Source organism: Somniosus microcephalus, unplaced genomic scaffold (assembly GCF_052327205.1).
Source record: "Somniosus microcephalus isolate GS21.2 unplaced genomic scaffold, FLI_Smic_1.0 unresolved_chr1, whole genome shotgun sequence".
In the NCBI taxonomy this organism is placed as follows: Eukaryota; Metazoa; Chordata; class Chondrichthyes; order Squaliformes; family Somniosidae; genus Somniosus; species Somniosus microcephalus.
The window spans coordinates 33,703,449-33,722,207 of record NW_028225179.1 but is presented as its reverse complement, the minus strand read 5'-3'; the positions used below and the strand labels follow the sequence as shown (position 1 = coordinate 33,722,207).

Sequence of the window (18,759 nt, the reverse complement as noted above, 5' to 3'; positions counted from 1 at the left end):
CTGGATTAACATCAGTAGAGATACAGTCAGTAACACAAGGTGCTGGGTGAGAGGGATTACTGAGTGACAGTGTGAGGGAGCTGGATTAACATCAGTAGAGATACAGTCAGTAACACAGGGCGCTGGGGGAGAGGGGTTACTGAGTGACAGTGTGAGGGAGCTGGATTAACATAAGTAGAGATACAGTCAGTAACACAGAGCGCTGGGGGAGAGGGGTTACTGAGTGACAGTGTGAGGGAGCTGGATTAACATCAGTAGAGATGCAGTCAGTGACACAGGGCGCTGGGGGAGAGAAGTTACTGAGTGACAGTGTGAGGGAGCTGGGTTAACATCAGCAGAGATACAGTCAGTAACACAGGGTGCTGGGGGAGAGGGGTTACTGAGTGACAGTGTGAGGGAGCTGGATTAACATCAGTAGAGATACAGTCAGTAACACAGGGTGCTGGGGGAGAGGGGTTGCTGAGTGACAATGTGAGGGAGCTGGATTAACATCAGTAGAGACACAGTCAGTAACACAGGGCACTGGGGGAGAGGGGTTGCTGAGTGACAGTGTGAGGGAGCTGGATTAACATCAGTAGAGATACAGTCAGTAACACAGGGCGCTGGGGGAGAGGGGTTACTGAGAGACAGTGTGAGGGAGCTGGATTAACATCAGTAGAGATACAGTCAGTAACACAGGGCGCTGGGGGAGAGGGGTTACTGAGGGACAGTGTGAGGGAGCTGGGTTAACATCAGTAGATATACAGTCAGTAACACAGGGCGCTGGGGGAGAGGGGTTACTGAGTGACAGTGTGAAGGAGCTGGATTAACATCAGCAGAGATACAGTCAGTAACACAGGGCCCTGGGGGAGAGGGGTTGCTGAGTGACAATGTGAGGGAGCTGGATTAACATCAGTAGAGACACAGTCAGTAACACAGGGCACTGGGGGAGAGGGGTTACTGAGTGATAGTGTGAGGGAGCTGGATTAACATCAGTAGTGATACAGTCAGTAACACAGTGCGCTGGGGGAGAGGGGTTACTGAGTGACAGTGTGAGGGAGCTGGATTAACATCAGTAGAGATACAGTCAGTGACACAGGGCGCTGGGGGAGAGGGGTTACTGAGTGACAGTGTGAGGGAGCTGGATTAACAGTAGAGATATAGCCAGTGACACAGGGTGCTGGGGGAGAGGGGTTACTGAGTGACAGTGTGAGGTAGCTGGATTAACATCAGTAGAGATACAGTCAGTGACAGAGGACGCTGGGTGGGAGGGGTTACTGAGTGACAGTGTGAGGGAGCTGGATTAACATCAGTAGAGATACAGTCAGTAACACAGGGCGCTGGGGGAGAGGGGTTACTGAGTGACAGTGTGAGGGAGCTGGATTAACATCAGTAGAGATACAGTCAGTAACACAGGGCGCTGGGGGAGAGGGGTTACTGAGTGACAGTGTGAGGGAGCTGGATTAACATCAGTAGAGATACAGTCAGTAACACAGGGCGCTGGGGGAGAGGGGTTACTGAGTGTCAGTGTGGGGGAGCTGGATTAACATCAGTAGAGATACAGTCAGTGACACAGGGCACTGGGGGAGAGGGGTTACTGAGTGACAGTGTGAGGGAGCTGGATTAACATCAGTAGAGATACAGTCAGTAACACAGGGCGCTGGGGGAGAGGGGTTACTGAGTGACAGTGTGAGGGAGCTGGATTAACATCAGTAGAGATACAGTCAGTGACACAGGGCACTGGGGGAGAGGGGTTACTGAGTGACAGTGTGAGGGAGCTGGATTAACAGTAGAGATATAGCCAGTGACACAGGGTGCTGGGGGAGAGGGGTTACTGAGTGACAGTGTGAGGGAGCTGGATTAACATCAGTAGAGATACAGTCAGTAACACGGGGTGCTGGGGGAGAGGGGTTACTGAGTGACAGTGTGAGGGAGCTGGATTAACATCAGTAGAGATACAGTCAGTAACACAGGGCGCTGGGGGAGAGGGGTTACTGAGTGACAGTGTGAGGTAGCTGGATTAACGTCAGTGGAGATACAGTCAGTAACACAGGGCGCTGGGGGAGAGGGGTTACTGAGTGACAGTGTGAGTGAGATAGATTAACATCAGTGGAGATACAGTCAGTAACACAGGGCGCTGCGGGGAGAGGGTTAGTGAGTGACAGTGTGAGGGAGCTGGATTAACATCAGTAGAGATACAGTCAGTAACACAGGGTGCTGGGGGAGAGGGGTTACTGAGTGACAGTGTGAGGGAGCTGGATTAACATCAGTAGAGATACAGTCAGTAACACAGGGCGCTGGGGGAGAGGGGTTACTGAGTGACAGTGTGAGGGAGCTGGATTAACATCAGTAGAGATACAGTCAGTAACACAGGGCACTGGGGGAGAGGGGTTACTAAGTGACAGTGTGAGGGAGCTGGATTAACATCAGTAGAGATACAGTCAGTAACACAGGGTGCTGGGGGAGAGGGGTTACTGAGTGACAGTGTGAGGGAGCTGGATTAACATCAGTGGAGATACAGTCAGTAACACAGGGCGCTGGGGGAGAGGGGTTACTGAGTGACAGTGTGAGGGAGCTGGATTAACATCAGTAGAGATACAGTCAGTAACACAGGGCGCTGGGGGAGAGGGGTTACTGAGTGACAGTGTGAGGTAGCTGGATTAACATCAGTGGAGATACAGTCAGTAACACAGGGCGCTGGGGGAGAGGGGTTACTGAGTGACAGTGTGAGTGAGATAGATTAACATCAGTGGAGATACAGTCAGTAACACAGGGCGCTGCGGGGAGAGGGTTAGTGAGTGACAGTGTGAGGGAGCTGGATTAACATCAGTAGGGATACAGTCAGTAACACAGGGCACTGGGGGAGAGGGGTTACTGAGTGACAGTGTGAGGGAGCTGGATTAACATCAGTAGGGATACAGTCAGTAACACAGGGTGCTGGGGGAGAGGGGTTACTGAGTGACAGTGTGAGGGAGCTGGATTAACATCAGTAGAGATACAGTCAGTAACACAAGGTGCTGGGTGAGAGGGATTACTGAGTGACAGTGTGAGGGAGTTGGATTAACATCAGTAGAGATACAGTCAGTAACACAGGGCGCTGGGGGAGAGGGGTTACTGAGTGACAGTGTGAGGGAGCTGGATTAACATCAGTAGAGATACAGTCAGTAACACAGGGCGCTGGGGGAGAGGGGTGACTGAGTGACAGTGTGAGGGAGCTGGATTAACATCAGTAGAGATATAGTCAGTGACACAGGGTGCTGGGGGAGAGGGGTTACTGAGTGACAGTGTGAGGGAGCTGGATTAACATCAGTAGAGATACAGTCAGTGACAGAGGACGCTGGGGGAGAGGGGTTACTGAGTGACAGCATGAGGGAGCTGGATTAACATCAGTAGAGATACAGTCATTGACACAGGGCGCTGGGGGAGAGGGGTTACTGAGTGACAGTGTGAGGGAGCTCGATTAACATCAGTAGAGATACAGTCAGTAACTCAAGGTGCTGGGTGAGAGGGATTACTGAGTGACAGTGTGAGGGAGCTGGATTAACATCAGTAGAGATACAGTCAGTAACACAGGGCGCTGGGGGAGAGGGGTTACTGAGTGACAGTGTGAGGGAGCTGGATTAACATAAGTAGAGATACAGTCAGTAACACAGAGCGCTGGGGGAGAGGGGTTACTGAGTGACAGTGTGAGGGAGCTGGATTAACATCAGTAGAGATGCAGTCAGTGACACAGAGCGCTGGGGGAGAGAAGTTACTGAGTGACAGTAGAGATGCAGTCAGTAAAACAGGGCGCTGGGGGAGAGGGGTTACTGAGGGACAGTGTGAGGGAGCTGGGTTAACATCAGTAGATATACAGTCAGTAACACAGGGCGCTGGGGGAGAGGGGTTACTGAGTGACAGTGTGAAGGAGCTGGATTAACATCAGCAGAGATACAGTCAGTAACACAGGGCCCTGGGGGAGAAGGGTTGCTGAGTGACAATGTGAGGGAGCTGGATTAACATGAGTAGAGACACAGTCAGTAACACAGGGCGCTGGGGGAGAGGGGTTACTGAGTGATAGTGTGAGGGAGCTGGATTAACATCAGTAGTGATACAGTCAATAACACACGGTGCTGGGGCAGAGGGGTTACTGAGTGACAGTGTGAGGGAGCTGGATTAACAGTAGAGATACAGTCAGTAACACAGGGCGCTGGGGAGAGGGTTACTGAGTGACAGTGTGAGGGAGCTGGAGTAACATCAGTAGAGATACAGTCTGTGACACAGGGTGCTGGGGGAGAGGGGTTACTGAGTGACAGTGTGAGGGAGCTGGATTAACATCAGTAGAGATACAGTCAGTGACAGAGGACGCTGGGTGGGAGGGGTTATTGAGTGACAGTGTGAGGGAGCTGGATTAACATCAGTAGGGATACAGTCAGTAACACAGGGCGCTGGGGGAGAGGGGTTACTGAGTGACAGTGTGAGGGAGCTGGATTAACATCAGTAGAGATACAGTCAGTAACACAGGGTGCTGGGGGAGAGGGGTTACTGAGTGACAGTGTGAGGGAGCTGGATTAACATCAGTAGAGATACAGTCAGTAACACAGAGCGCTGGGGGAGAGGGGTTACTGAGTGACAGTGTGAGGGAGCTGGATTAACATCAGTAGAGATACAGTCAGTGACACGGCGCTGGGGGAGAGGGGTTACTGAGTGACAGTGTGAGGGAGCTGGATTAACATCAGTAGGGATACAGTCAGTAACACAGGGCGCTGGGGGAGAGGGGTTACTGAGTGACAGTGTGAGGGAGCTGGATTAACATCAGTAGGGATACAGTCAGTAACACAGGGTGCTGGGGGAGAGGGGTTACTGAGTGACAGTGTGAGGGAGCTGGATTAACATCAGTAGGGATACAGTCAGTAACACAGGGCGCTGGGGGAGAGGGGTTACTGAGTGACAGTGTGAGGGAGCTGGATTAACATCAGTAGAGATACAGTCAGTAACACAGGGCGCTGGGGGAGAGGGGTTACTGAGTGACAGTGTGAGGGAGCTGGATTAACATAAGTAGAGATACAGTCAGTAACACAGAGCGCTGGGGGAGAGGGGTTACTGAGTGACAGTGTGAGGGAGCTGGATTAACATCAGTAGAGATGCAGTCAGTGACACAGAGCGCTGGGGGAGAGAAGTTACTGAGTGACAGTAGAGATGCAGTCAGTAAAACAGGGCGCTGGGGGAGAGGGGTTACTGAGGGACAGTGTGAGGGAGCTGGGTTAACATCAGTAGATATACAGTCAGTAACACAGGGCGCTGGGGGAGAGGGGTTACTGAGTGACAGTGTGAAGGAGCTGGATTAACATCAGCAGAGATACAGTCAGTAACACAGGGCCCTGGGGGAGAAGGGTTGCTGAGTGACAATGTGAGGGAGCTGGATTAACATCAGTAGAGACACAGTCAGTAACACAGGGCGCTGGGGGAGAGGGGTTACTGAGTGATAGTGTGAGGGAGCTGGATTAACATCAGTAGTGATACAGTCAATAACACACGGTGCTGGGGCAGAGGGGTTACTGAGTGACAGTGTGAGGGAGCTGGATTAACAGTAGAGATACAGTCAGTAACACAGGGCGCTGGGGAGAGGGTTACTGAGTGACAGTGTGAGGGAGCTGGAGTAACATCAGTAGAGATACAGTCTGTGACACAGGGTGCTGGGGGAGAGGGGTTACTGAGTGACAGTGTGAGGGAGCTGGATTAACATCAGTAGAGATACAGTCAGTGACAGAGGACGCTGGGTGGGAGGGGTTATTGAGTGACAGTGTGAGGGAGCTGGATTAACATCAGTAGGGATACAGTCAGTAACACAGGGCGCTGGGGGAGAGGGGTTACTGAGTGACAGTGTGAGGGAGCTGGATTAACATCAGTAGAGATACAGTCAGTAACACAGGGTGCTGGGGGAGAGGGGTTACTGAGTGACAGTGTGAGGGAGCTGGATTAACATCAGTAGAGATACAGTCAGTAACACAGAGCGCTGGGGGAGAGGGGTTACTGAGTGACAGTGTGAGGGAGCTGGATTAACATCAGTAGAGATACAGTCAGTGACACGGCGCTGGGGGAGAGGGGTTACTGAGTGACAGTGTGAGGGAGCTGGATTAACATCAGTAGGGATACAGTCAGTAACACAGGGCGCTGGGGGAGAGGGGTTACTGAGTGACAGTGTGAGGGAGCTGGATTAACATCAGTAGGGATACAGTCAGTAACACAGGGTGCTGGGGGAGAGGGGTTACTGAGTGACAGTGTGAGGGAGCTGGATTAACATCAGTAGGGATACAGTCAGTAACACAGGGCGCTGGGGGAGAGGGGTTACTGAGTGACAGTGTGAGGGAGCTGGATTAACATCAGTAGAGATACAGTCAGTAACACAGGGCGCTGGGGGAGAGGGGTTACTGAGTGACAGTGTGAGGGAGCCAGATTAACAACAGTAGGGATACAGTCAGTAACACAGGGCGCTGGGGGAGAGGGGTTACTGAGTGACAGTGTGAGGGAGCTGGATTAACATCAGTAGAGATACAGTCAGTAACACAAGGTGCTGGGTGAGAGGGATTACTGAGTGACAGTGTGAGGGAGCTGGATTAACATCAGTAGAGATACAGTCAGTAACACAGGGCGCTGGGGAGAGGGGTTACTGAGTGACAGTGTGAGGGAGCTGGATTAACATCAGTAGAGATACAGTCAGTAACACAGGGCGCTGGGGAGAGGGGTTACTGAGTGACAGTGTGAGGGAGCTGGAGTAACATCAGTCGAGATACAGTCAGTAACACAGGGCGCTGGGGGAGAGGGTTACTGAGTGACAGTGTGAGGGAGCTGGATTAACATCAGTAGAGATACAGTCAGTAACACAGGGCGCTGGGGGAGGGGTAACTGAGTGACAGTGTGAGGGAGCTGGATTAACATCAGTAGAGATACAGTCAGTAACACAGGGTGCTGGGGGGAGAGGGGTTACTGAGTGACAGTGTGAGGGAGCTGGATTAACATCAGTAGAGATACAGTCAGTAACACAGGGCGCTGGGGGAGAGGGGTTACTGAGTGACAGTGTGAGGGAGCTGGATTAACATCAGTAGAGATACAGTCAGGAACACAGGGCGCTGGGGGAGAGGGGTTACTGAGTGACAGTGTGAGGGAGCTGGATTAACATCAGCAGAGATACAGTCAGTGACACAGGGCGCTGGGGGAGAGGGGTTACTGAGTGACAGTGTGAGGGAGCTGGATTAACATCAGTAGTGATACAGTCAATAACACAGAGCACTGGGGGAGAGCGGTTACTGAGTGACAGTGTGAGGGAGCTGGATTAACATCAGTAGAGATACAGTCAGTAACACAGGGCGCTGGGGGAGGGGTTACTGAGTGACAGTGTGAGGGAGCTGGATGAACATCAGTAGAGATACAGTCAGTAACACAGGGCGCTGGGGGAGAGGGGTTACTGAGTGACAGTGTGAGGGAGCTGGATTAACATCAGTAGAGATACAGTCAGTGACACAGGGCACTGGGGGAGAGGGGTTACTGAGTGACAGTGTGAGGGAGCTGGATTAACATCAGTAGAGATACAGTCAGTAACACAGGGCGCTGGGGGAGAGGGGTTACTGAGTGACAGTGTGAGGGAGCTGGATTAACATCAGTAGAGATACAGTCAGTAACACAGGGCACTGGGGGAGAGGGGTTACTGAGTGACAGTGTGAGGGAGCTGGATTAACATCAGTAGAGATACAGTCAGTAACACAGGGTGCTGGGGGGAGAGGGGTTACTGAGTGACAGTGTGAGGGAGCTGGATTAACATCAGTAGAGATACAGTCAGTAACACAGGGTGCTGGGGGGAGAGGGGTTACTGAGTGACAGTGTGAGGGAGCTGGATTAACATCAGTAGAGATACAGTCAGTGACACAGGGCGCTGGGGGAGAGGGGTTACTGAGTGATTGTGTGAGGGAGCTGGATTAACATCAGTAGAGATACAGTCAGTAACACAGGGCGCTGGGGGAGAGGGGTTACTGAGTGACAGTGTGAGGGAGCTGGATTAACATCAGTAGAGATACAGTCAGTAACACAGGGTGCTGGGGGAGAGGGGTTACTGAGTGACAGTGTGAGGGAGCTGGATTAACATCAGTAGAGATACAGTCAGTAACACAGGGCGCTGGGGGAGAGAGGTTACTGAGTGACAGTGTGAGGGAGCTGGATTAACATCAGTAGAGATACAGTCAGTAACACAGGGCGCTGGGGGAGAGGGGTTACTGAGTGACAGTGTGAGGGAGCTGGATTAACATCAGTAGAGATACATTCAGTCACACAGGGCGCTGGGGGAGAGGGGTTACTGAGTGACAGTATGAGGGAGCTGGATTAACATCAGTAGAGATACAGTCAGTAACAGAGGGCGCTGGGGGAGAGGGGTTACTGAGTGACAGTGTGAGGGAGCTGGATTAACATCAGTAGAGGTACAGTCAGTAACACAGGGCGCTGGGGGAGAGGGGTTACTGAGTGACAGTGTGAGGGAGCTGGATTAACACCAGTAGAGATACAGTCAGTAACACAGGGCGCTGGGGGAGAGTGGTTACTGAGTGACAGTGTGAGGGAGCTGGATTAACATCAGTAGAGAAACAGTCAGTAACACAGGGCGCTGGGGGGAGAGGGGTTACTGAGTGACTGTGAGGGAGCTGGATTAACATCAGTAGAGATACATTCAGTCACACAGGGCGCTGGGGGAGAGGGGTTACTGAGTGACAGTGTGAGGGAGCTGGATTAACATCAGTGGAGATACATTCAGTCACACAGGGCGCTGGGGGAGAGGGGTTACCGAGTGACAGTATGAGGGAGCTGGATTAACATCAGTAGAGATACAGTCAGTAACACAGGGCGCTGGGGGAGAGGGGTTACTGAGTGATAGTGTGAGGGAGCTGGATTAACATCAGTAGAGATACAGTCAGTAACACAGGGTGCTGGGTGAGAGGGGTTACTGAGTGACTGTGAGGGAGCTGGATTAACATCAGTAGAGATACAGTCAGTCACACAGGGTGCTGGGGGAGAGGGGTTACCGAGTGACAATGTGACGGAGCTCGATTAATATGAATAGTGATACAGTCAGTAACACAGGGCGCTGGGGGAGAGGGGTTACTGAGTGACAATGTGATGGAGCTGGATTAATATGAGTCGTGATACAGCCAGCGATTCAGGGCGCTGCGCAGGGAATGTGTAGCAGTCTGAGAGACCTCACGTTCAGCTTGATACTGCTTTCTCCTCAATTTACAAGCACCCGCCAACCTACGACCGTCCAGCTAAGCTTCTAAGCAGTCCTGACTATGGCTCGATCAGCAGGTCACTCAATTTGGAGCAGGATTGGTGAAGGAGATAAATATTTTTGGCAGTTTATAAGACACGAACACCTACCTTGTAAAGGATCAATCCTGTCAAAATCAATAGGACTAATCCTCCCACAGCTCCCCCAGCGATCCACGGTATATAATTTACTTCCTTGAACATCTCCACATCAGTTGTCACCTTGGTAGGAAGGAGGGAGTGAAAGACAGTAAAACATTACTTGCATTAATACAGCAACGTCAACATAATAAAAAATCAAAAGGTGCTTCACAGGAGTGTAATTAGAATACTGTGCACAGTTCTGGTCTGGTTAGTCCACACTTGGAGCATTGTGCACAATTCTGATCTGGTTAGACCACACCTGGAGCACTGTGCACAGTTCTGGTCTGGTTAGACCGCAATTGGAGCACTGTGCACAGTTCTGGTCTGGTTAGACCACACTTGGAGCACTGTGTACAATTCTGGTCCGGTTCGACCACACTTGGAGCACTGTGTACAACTCCGGTCTAGTTAGACCACACTTGGGGCACTGTGCACAGTTCCAGTCCGGTTAGACCGCACTTGGAGCACTGTGCACAGTTCTGGTCTGGTTAGACCGCACTTGGAGCACTGTGCACAGTTCTGGTCTGGTTAGACCACACTTAGAGTCATAGGCCTGGAAATTCAGTGCCCTTAGCACCGATTTTGCGGCGCTAGAGGGCCTAGCGCTGCAATTGGCGCCGGTTCCTAAATTGCCTGGGGCCCTTCCGCGGCGGTAGACCGGTAGCGCTGCGCCGGCACCGATGACGTCATCGGTGTGCGCAGCGCCCCGGTTGCCGTGGTAACCCGGCCCCAAGCCGAAATTCAGTTGCGGCCGCCTCGCCAGTGGCAGCCGCAACTAAGACTCCGGCAAACGAGTGTTGCCGGAGTCTGCGCCGGCGCTTTAAGGAGGCGCGGTGGCCGGCCGCTTTCCCGCCGGCCGCCTGCCCGCAGCTCCCTCCCCGGACTTCTCCCCCCCCCCCCCGGAACAGATGCAAGCCCGGCACTTGTCCGAGGTGCCGGGCTCATTTTTGAAGAGATTTGCGCGGGCCACGGCCGGGTGCAGGCAGCTCCTCCTTAACGGAAGGAGGAGGCCTGCACTTCCCGAGCCTGCCGCACCGCAGCGGGCGCCGCAGCGCCGGAATAGTGCCGCAATGCGGCGCGTTGCGCCAGTTTTCAGGCGCTAAAACCCTTCAGTAGCGCCGGCAGCCGTTTGGGCGCGGCGCTACTGAATTTTTGGCGCGCGCAAAGGGACTTAGCGCCGGCGCTAACTTCCGGCACTAAAGCCCTGGCGCAGCGCAAACTCAATTTCTAGGCCATAGAGTCATACGGCTGAAAATTCAGTAGCCTTAGCGCCTCATTTGAGGCGCTAGAGGGCCTTGCGCCGGAGTTTTGGCCAGTAGTAAAATTCCCTGGGGCCCTAAATCGGCGTTGCTCCGGTAGCGCTGCTCCGGCACCGATGACGTCATCGGTGTGCGCAGCGTCCCGGTTGCCGTGGTAACCCGCCCGAACTCCGAAATTGAGTTGCGGCCGCCTCGCCCGTGGCAGCCGCAACCAGCGTTTTGTCAGAGGTGCCTTACTGCAGTTAGCGCCGGCGCATTAAAGGCCCCGCGGCGGCCGGCCGCTTTCCCGCCGGCCGCCTGCCCACAGCTCCCTCCCCGGACTTCTCTCCCCCCCCCCCCCCCCCCCGGAACAGATGCAAGCCCGGCACTTGTCCGAGGTGCCGGGCTCATTTTTAAGCAGATTTGCGCGGGCCGCGGCCGGGTGCAGGCAGCTCCTCCTTAACGGAAGGAGGAGGCCTGCACTTCCCCAGCCTGCCGCACCGCATCGGGTGCCGCAGCGCCGGAATTGCGGCGCGAAACGGCAGTTAGCGCCCTTTTCCAGGCGCTAAGGCCCTTCAGTAGCGCCGGCAGCCGTTTGGGTGCGGCGCCACTGAATTTTTGGCGCGCGCAGGGGACTTAGCGCCGGCACTAATTTCCAGCGCTAAAGCCCTGGCTAAGCCAAAACCCAATTTCTAGGCCATAGAGTTTTACAGCGCAGAAAGAGGCCCTTCGGCCCATCGTGTCTGCGCCGTCCATCAATCCCTGTCCAGTCTAATCCCATTTTCCAGCATTTGGTCCATAGCCTTGTATGCAATGGCATTTCAAGTGCTCATCCAAATGCTTCTTGAATGTTGTGAGGGTTCCTGCCTCTACCACCCTTTCAGGCAGTGAGTTCCAGCTTCCAACCACCCTCTGGGTGAAAAAGTTCCTCCTCAAATCCCCCCTAAATCTCCTGTCCCTTACCTTGAATCTATGCCCCCTTGTTATTGACCCCTCTACTAACGGGAAAAGTTCCTCTTTATCTACCCTATCTATGCCCCTCATCATTTTGTACACCTCAATCAGGTCCCCCCTCAGCCTTCTTTGCTCCAAGGAAAACAACCCCAGCCTGTTTAGTCTTTCTTCATAGCTGAGGCGCTCCATCCCAGGTAACACCCTGGTGAATCTTCTCTGCACCCTCTCCAATGCAATCACATCCTTCCTATAGTGAGGCGACCAGAACTGCACACAGTACTCCAGCTGTGGCCTCACCAGCGTTTTGTACAGCTCCATCATAACCTCCCTGCTCTTATATTCTATGCCTCGGCTAATGAAGGCAAGTATCCCATATGCCTTTTTAACCACCTTATCTACCTGTTCCGCTGCCTTCAGGGATCTATGTACATGTACACCAAGGTCCCTCTGACCCTCTGTACTTCCTAGGGTCCTACCACTCATTGTGTATTCCCTTGCCTTATTTGTCCGTCCAAAATGCATCACCTCGCACTTTTCCGGGTTAAATTCCATTTGCCACTTTTCCGCCCATCTGACCAACCCGTTAATATCGTCCTGTAGCCTGAGGCTTTCCTCCTCGCAATTTACCACCCCACCAATTTTCGTGTCATCCGCGAACTTACTGATCATACCCTTTACATTCTCATCCCAATCATTAATGTAGATCACAAACAGCAAGGGACCCAGCACCGATCCCTGAGGTACCCCACTGGACACAGGCTTCCAATCACAAAAGCAACCTTCGACCATCACCCTCTGCCTCCTGCCACTCAGCCAGTTTAGGATCCAACGCGCCAAGGCCCCCTGGATCCCATGGGCTCTTACCTTCTTGACCAGTCTCCTATGCGGGACTTTGTCAAAAGCTTTACTGAAGTCCATGTAAACCACATCCACAGCATTTCCCTCATCCACACACCTAGTCACCCCCTCGAAAAATTCAATCAGATTGGTCAGACATGATTTACCCTTGACAAAGCCATGCTGACTATCCCCGATTAATCCTTGCCTCTCCAAGTGGAGACTAATTTTGTCCCTCAGAATTTTTTCCAATAATTTCCCTACCACAGATGTTAGGCCCACTGGCCTGTAATTCCCTGGTTTATCCCTGCTACCCTTCTTGAATAATGGTACTACGTTAGCTGTTCTCCAGTCCTCTGGTACATCCCCTGTGGCCAGAGAGGTTCTGAAAATTTGTGTCAGAGCCCCTGCAATCTCCTCCTTTGCCTCACACAACAGCCTGGGATACATCTCGTCCGGGCCTGGGGATTTATCCACTTTTTGGCCTGCTAAAACCACTAGTACCTCCTCCCTCTCGATGCTAATATGTTCAAGTATGTCACAGTCCCCTTGCCCGACTTCTATGTCTACATCGTCTTTCTCCATAGTGAACACAGAGGCAAAAAATTCATTTAAAACCCCACCTACTTCATCTGGCTCTGCACACAGCTTGCCACTTTGGTCCCTAATGGGCCCTACCCTTTCCCTGGTTATCCTCTTGCCCTTAATATACTTATAAAACATCTTAGGATTTTCCTTTATTTTGCTCGCCAGTGTTATTTCATGGCCCCTCCTCGCCCTCCTAATTTCCTTTTTAAGTATGCCCCTGCACCTTTTATACTCCTCTAGGGCTTCCTCCGTCTTTTGTCTTTTGTAACTGCCAAAAGCCCCCCTTTTTTTCCTAATGCATTTTTGTATATCCCTTGTCATCCAAGGTTCCCTTTGCTTGTTGGTCCCACCCTTGACCTTTACAGGAACATGTTGGTGTTGTACTCTCTCTATTTCCCTTCTGAAAGCCTCCCACTGTTTTGATGTGGATTTTCCTATAAGTAGCTGCTCCCAGTCCACTTTGGCCAGATCCTGCCTTATCATATTAAAATCGGCCTTCCCCCAATTTAGAACCCTTATTTCCGGGCCGCCTTTGTCTTTTTCCATGACCACCTTAAATCTCACCGAATTATGGTCACTATCGCCAAAATGCTCTCCTACTGACACTTCCACCACCTGCCCGGCTACATTCCCTAGAATTAGGTCCAGTACCGCCCCCTCTCTTGTAGGACTTTCTACATGTTGGCTCAAAAAGCTCTCCTGGATGCACCTTAAGAATTCTGCACCCTCTAAGCCTTTCACACTCTGACTATCCCAATTTATATTGGGGAAGTTGAAATCCCCCACTATTACTACCCTATTATTTTCACACTTTTCTGATATCTGCCTACATATCTGTTCCTCTATCTCCCCCTGACTGTTTGGGGGCCTATAGTACACTCCCAGCAAAGTGCTTGCCCCCTTTTTGTTTTTACGTTCTACCCATATGGCCTCATTAGAGGAACCCGCTAATATATCATCCCTCCTTACAGCAGTAATAGACTCCTTAATTAATATTGCAACACCCCCTCCCCTTTTACACCCCCCTCTGTCTCGCCTGAAGATTCTATACCCCGGAATATTCAGCTGCCAGTCCTGACCCTCCCTCAACCATGTCTCTGTGATAGCAACAATATCGTACTCCCATGTGTTCAACAACAACTTCAGTTCATCCACCTTATTTGCAAGACTCCTTGCATTAAAATAAATGCCTTCCAGCCCTGCCATATTCCCTTTTGCCTTCACATCTTTGCTCTGCCTTCCCTGCTGACTTGTTTTTTCCTCCGTATTTGGCTGTACATCACCCCCTACTATAGCTCCACTCTGTATCCCATCCCCCTGCCGAGTTAGTTTAAACCCCCCCCAGCAGTGCTAGCAAACCTCCCCGCAAGGATATTGGTTCCCCTCTGGTTCAGGTGTAAACCGTCCGACTTGTACAAGTCCCACCTTTCCCAGAAGCAGACCCAGTGATCCAGGAAACTAAAGCCCTCCCTCCTGCACCATCCCTTTAGCCACGCATTCATCTGTTCTATCCTCCCATTCCTATACTCACTAGCACGTGGCACCGGGAGTAATCCAGAGATTACAACCTTTGAGGTCCTGCTCCTTAATCTTGCCCCTAGCTCCCTAAATTCTTGCTGCAGGACCTCATCCCTCTTTTTACCTATGTCGTTGGTACCAATGTGGACCACGACCTCTGGCTGTTCACCCTCCCCCTCCAGAATGCCCTGCAGCCGCTCAGTGACATCCTTGACCCTGGCACCAGGGAGGCAACAAACCATCCTGGATTCACGTCTACGGCCACAGAAACGCCTATCTGTTCCCCTTACTATAGAATCCCCTACCACTATTGCTCTCCCACTCTTTTTCCTCCCTTCCTGGGCAGCAGGAGCACCCCCAGTGCCAGGAAGCTGGCTGCTGCTGCCTTCCCCTGGTGAGTCATCCCCCTCAACAGTATCCAAAGCGGTATAGTTGTTTGAGAGGGGAATGTTCACAGGGGTTTTCTGCACTACCTGCCTACTTCTATTGCTCCGCCTGATGGTCACCCCTTTCCTTTCTTCCTGTGCAGCCCTTCCCTGCGGTGTGACCAACTCACTAAACGTGCTATCCACGAACTTCTCAGCATCGTGAATGCTCCACAACCCATCCACCCGCAGCTCCAGCTCCTCAATGCGGTCTGCTAGTAGCTGCAGATGGATGCATTTCCTGCACACGTAGTCACCAGGGGCAGTGTCCCTGAATTCCCACATGGAGCAGGAGGAGCACATCACGGGGCTGGGCTCTCCTGGCATGACTTACCCTTTAATTAATTTAAATTAACTTGGAGCACTGTGCACAGTTCCGGTCTAGTTAGACCACACTTGGAGCACTGTGCACAGTTCCAGTCCGGTTAGACCACACTTGGAGCACTGTGCACAGTTCTGCTCTGGTAAGACCACACTTGGAGCACTGTGCAATGTTCTGGTCTGGTTAGACCACACTTGGAGTACTGTGCACAGTTCTGGTCTGGTTAGACCACACTTGGAGCACTGTGCATGGTTCCGGTCTGGTTAGACCACACTTGGAGCACTGTGCACAGTTCTGGTCTGGTTACACCACACTTGGGGCACTGTGTACAGTTCTGGTCTGGTTAGACCAGACTTGGAGCACTGTGTACAGTTCTGGTCTGGTTAGACCACACTCGGAGCACTGTGCGCAGTTCTGGTCTGGTTAGACCACACTCGGAGCACTGTACACAGTTCTGGTCTGGTTAGACCAGACTTGGAGCACTGTGTACAGTTCTGGTCTGGTTAGACCAGACTCGGAGCACTGTGCGCAGTTCTGGTCTGGTTAGACCACACTTGGAGCACTGTACACAGTTCTGGTCTGGTTGGGCCACACTTGGAGCACTGTGCACAGCTCTGGTCTGATTAGACCACACTTGGAGCACTGTGCACAGTTCTGGTCTGGTTAGACCACACTTGGAGCACTGTGCACAGCTCTGGTCTGATTAGACCACACTTGGAGCACTGTGCAGAGTTCCGGTCTGGTTAGACCACACTTGGAGCACTGTGCACAGTTCTGGTCTGGTTAGACCACACTCGGAGCACTGTGCACAGTTCTGGTCTGGTTAGACCACACTTGGAGCACTGTGCACAGTTCTGGTCTGGTTAGACCACACTTGGAGCACTGTGCACAGTTCTGGTCTGGTTAGACCACACTTGGAGCACTGTGCACAGTTCTGGTCTGGTTAGACCACACTCGGAGCACTGTGCACAGTTCCGGTCTGGTTAGACCACACTTGGAGTACTGTGCACAGTTCTGGTCTGGTTAGACCGCACTTGGAGCACTGTGCACAGTTCCGGTCTGGTTAGACCACACTTGGAGCACTGTGCACAGTTCTGGTCCGGTTGGACCACACTTGGAGCACTGTGCACAGTTCCGGTCTCCATATCATAAAAAGTTTACAGAGGCACTGGAGAAGATGCAGATGAGATTTACAAGGGTGATACCAGAACAGAGAGTTTACACCTATCAGGAAAGATTGAACAGGCAGGGGCCCTTTTCTCTAGAAAAGAGAAGGCTGAGGGACGACCTGATCGAGGTCTGTAAAATTATGAAAGGGTTTCGATAGGATCGAGTTAGAGAAGATGTTTCCAGTTGTAGGGGTAGACCAGAACTAGGGGCCATCAATATAAGATAATCACTAATAAATCCAATGGGGAATTCAGGAGAAACTTCTTTCCCCAGAGAGTGGTGAGAATGTGGAACTCGCTACCACAGGGAGTGGTTGAGGCGAATAGTAGGGATGCATTTAAGGGGAAGCTGGATAAACACATGAGGGAGAAAGGAATAGAAGGATATGGTGATAGGATGAGATGAAGAGGGGCGGGAGGAGGCTCATGTGGAGCACAAACTCCGGCACGGACCCAGAGGGGCTTAATGGCCTGTTTCTGTGCTGTGTATGAGAGAAATACTTTTGACACCGAGCCACATAAGGAGATATTAGGGCAGGTGACCAAAAGCTTGGCCAAAGAGGGAGGTTTTAAGGAGCGTCTTAAAGGAGGGGAGAGAGGCGGAGAGGTTTAGGGAGGGAATTCCAGAGCTCGGGGCCCCAGGCGGCTGAAGGCACGGCCGCCAATGGTGGAGCAATGGAAATCAGGGGGATGCGCAAGAGGCCAGGATTGGAGGCGCGCAGAGATCTTGGAGGGCTGTAGGGGCTGGAGGAGGTTACAGAGATAGGGAAGGTGGTAGGGGCTGGAGGAGGTTACAGAGATAGGGAGGGTGGTAGGGGCTGGAGGAGGTTACAGAGATAGGGAGGGTTCTAGGGGCTGGAGGAGGTTACAGAGATAGGGAGGGTTGTAGGGGGCTGGAGGAGGTTACAGAGATAGGGAGGGTGGTAGGGGCTGGAGGATGTTACAGAGATAGGGAGGGTGGTAGCGGCTGGAGGAGGGTACAGAGATAGGGAGGGTTGTAGGGTCTGGAGGAGGTTACCGACATAGGGAGGGTTGTAGGGCTGGAGGAGGTTACAGAGATAGGGAGGGTGGTAGGGGCTGGAGGATGTTACAGAGATAGGGAAGGTGGTAGGGGCTGGAGGAGGTTACAGAGATAGGGAGGGTGGTAGGGGCTGGAGGAGTTTACAGAGATAGGGTATGTTGTAGAGTCTGGAGGAGGTTACAGAGATAGGGAGGGATGTAGCGGCTGGAGGAGGTTACAGAGATAGGGTGGGTTGTAGGGGGCTGGAGGAGGTTACAGAGATAGGGAGGGTTGTAGGGGCTGGAGGAGGTTACAGTGATAGGGAGAGTTGTAGGGGCTGGGGGAGGTTACAGAGATGGGGAGGGTTATAGGGACTGGAGTAGGTTACAGAGATAGGGAGGGTTGTAGGGGCTGGAGGAGGTTACAGGGATAGGGAGGGTTGTAGGTGCTGGAGGAGGTTACAGAGATAGGGAGGGTTGTAGGGGCTGGAGGAGGTTACAGAGATAGGGTTGTAGGGGCTGGAGGACGTTACAGAGATAGGGAGGGTGGTAGGGGCTGGAGGAGGTTACAGATAGGGAGGGTGGTAGGGGCTGGAGGAGGTTACAGAGATAGGGGGGGTTGTAGGGGCTGGAGGAGGTTACAGAGATAGGGAGGGTGGTAGGGGTTGGAGAAGGTTACAGAGATAGGGAGGGTGGTAGGGGCTGGAGGAAGTTACGGAGATAGGGAGGGTTGTAGGGGCTGGAGGAGGTTGCAGAGATAGGGAGGGTTGTAGGGGCTGGAAGAGGTTGCAGAGATAGGGAGGGTTGTAGGGGCTGGAGGAGGTTACTGAGATAGGGTATGTTGTAGGGGGCTGGAGGGGGTTACAGAGATAGGGAGGGTTGTAGGGGCTGGAGGAGGTTATAAAGATAGGGAGGGTGGTTGGGGCTGGAGGAGGTTACAGAGATAGGGAGGGTGGTAGGGGCTGGAGGAGGTTACGGAGATAGGGAGGGTTGTAGGGGCTGGAGGAGGTTGCAGAGATAGGGAGGGTGGTAGGGGCTGGAGGAGGTTACAGAGATAGGGAACCTCTAAAATAAAATTCTAACAGGACTGGACAGACTAGATGCAGGAAGGATGTTCCCGATGGCGGGGGAGTCCAGAACCAGGGGGCAGAGTCTAAGGATAAGGGGTAAGCCATTTAGGACTGAGATGAGGAGGAATTTCTTCACCCAGAGAGTGGTGAACCTGTGGAATTCTCTGCCACAGAGGGCGGTGGAGGCCAATTCATTAAATATATTCAAGAAGGAGTTGGATATATTTTTTA

At 52.4% G+C, this 18,759-nt stretch overlaps 1 protein-coding gene across 1 annotated transcript in view; it reads right to left on the bottom strand.

Annotated features, from left to right (window-relative positions):
- The window catches only part of LOC147094578 (integrin alpha-M-like), a 151,337-nt gene that overhangs the window by 7,328 nt on the left and 125,250 nt on the right, over positions 1–18,759 (bottom strand). Inside the window, exon 19 of the mRNA XM_085974408.1 lies at positions 9,376–9,486. Coding sequence (XP_085830534.1) covers positions 9,376–9,486 — 111 coding nt within the window. The remainder of the gene's footprint in view (positions 1–9,375; positions 9,487–18,759) is intronic.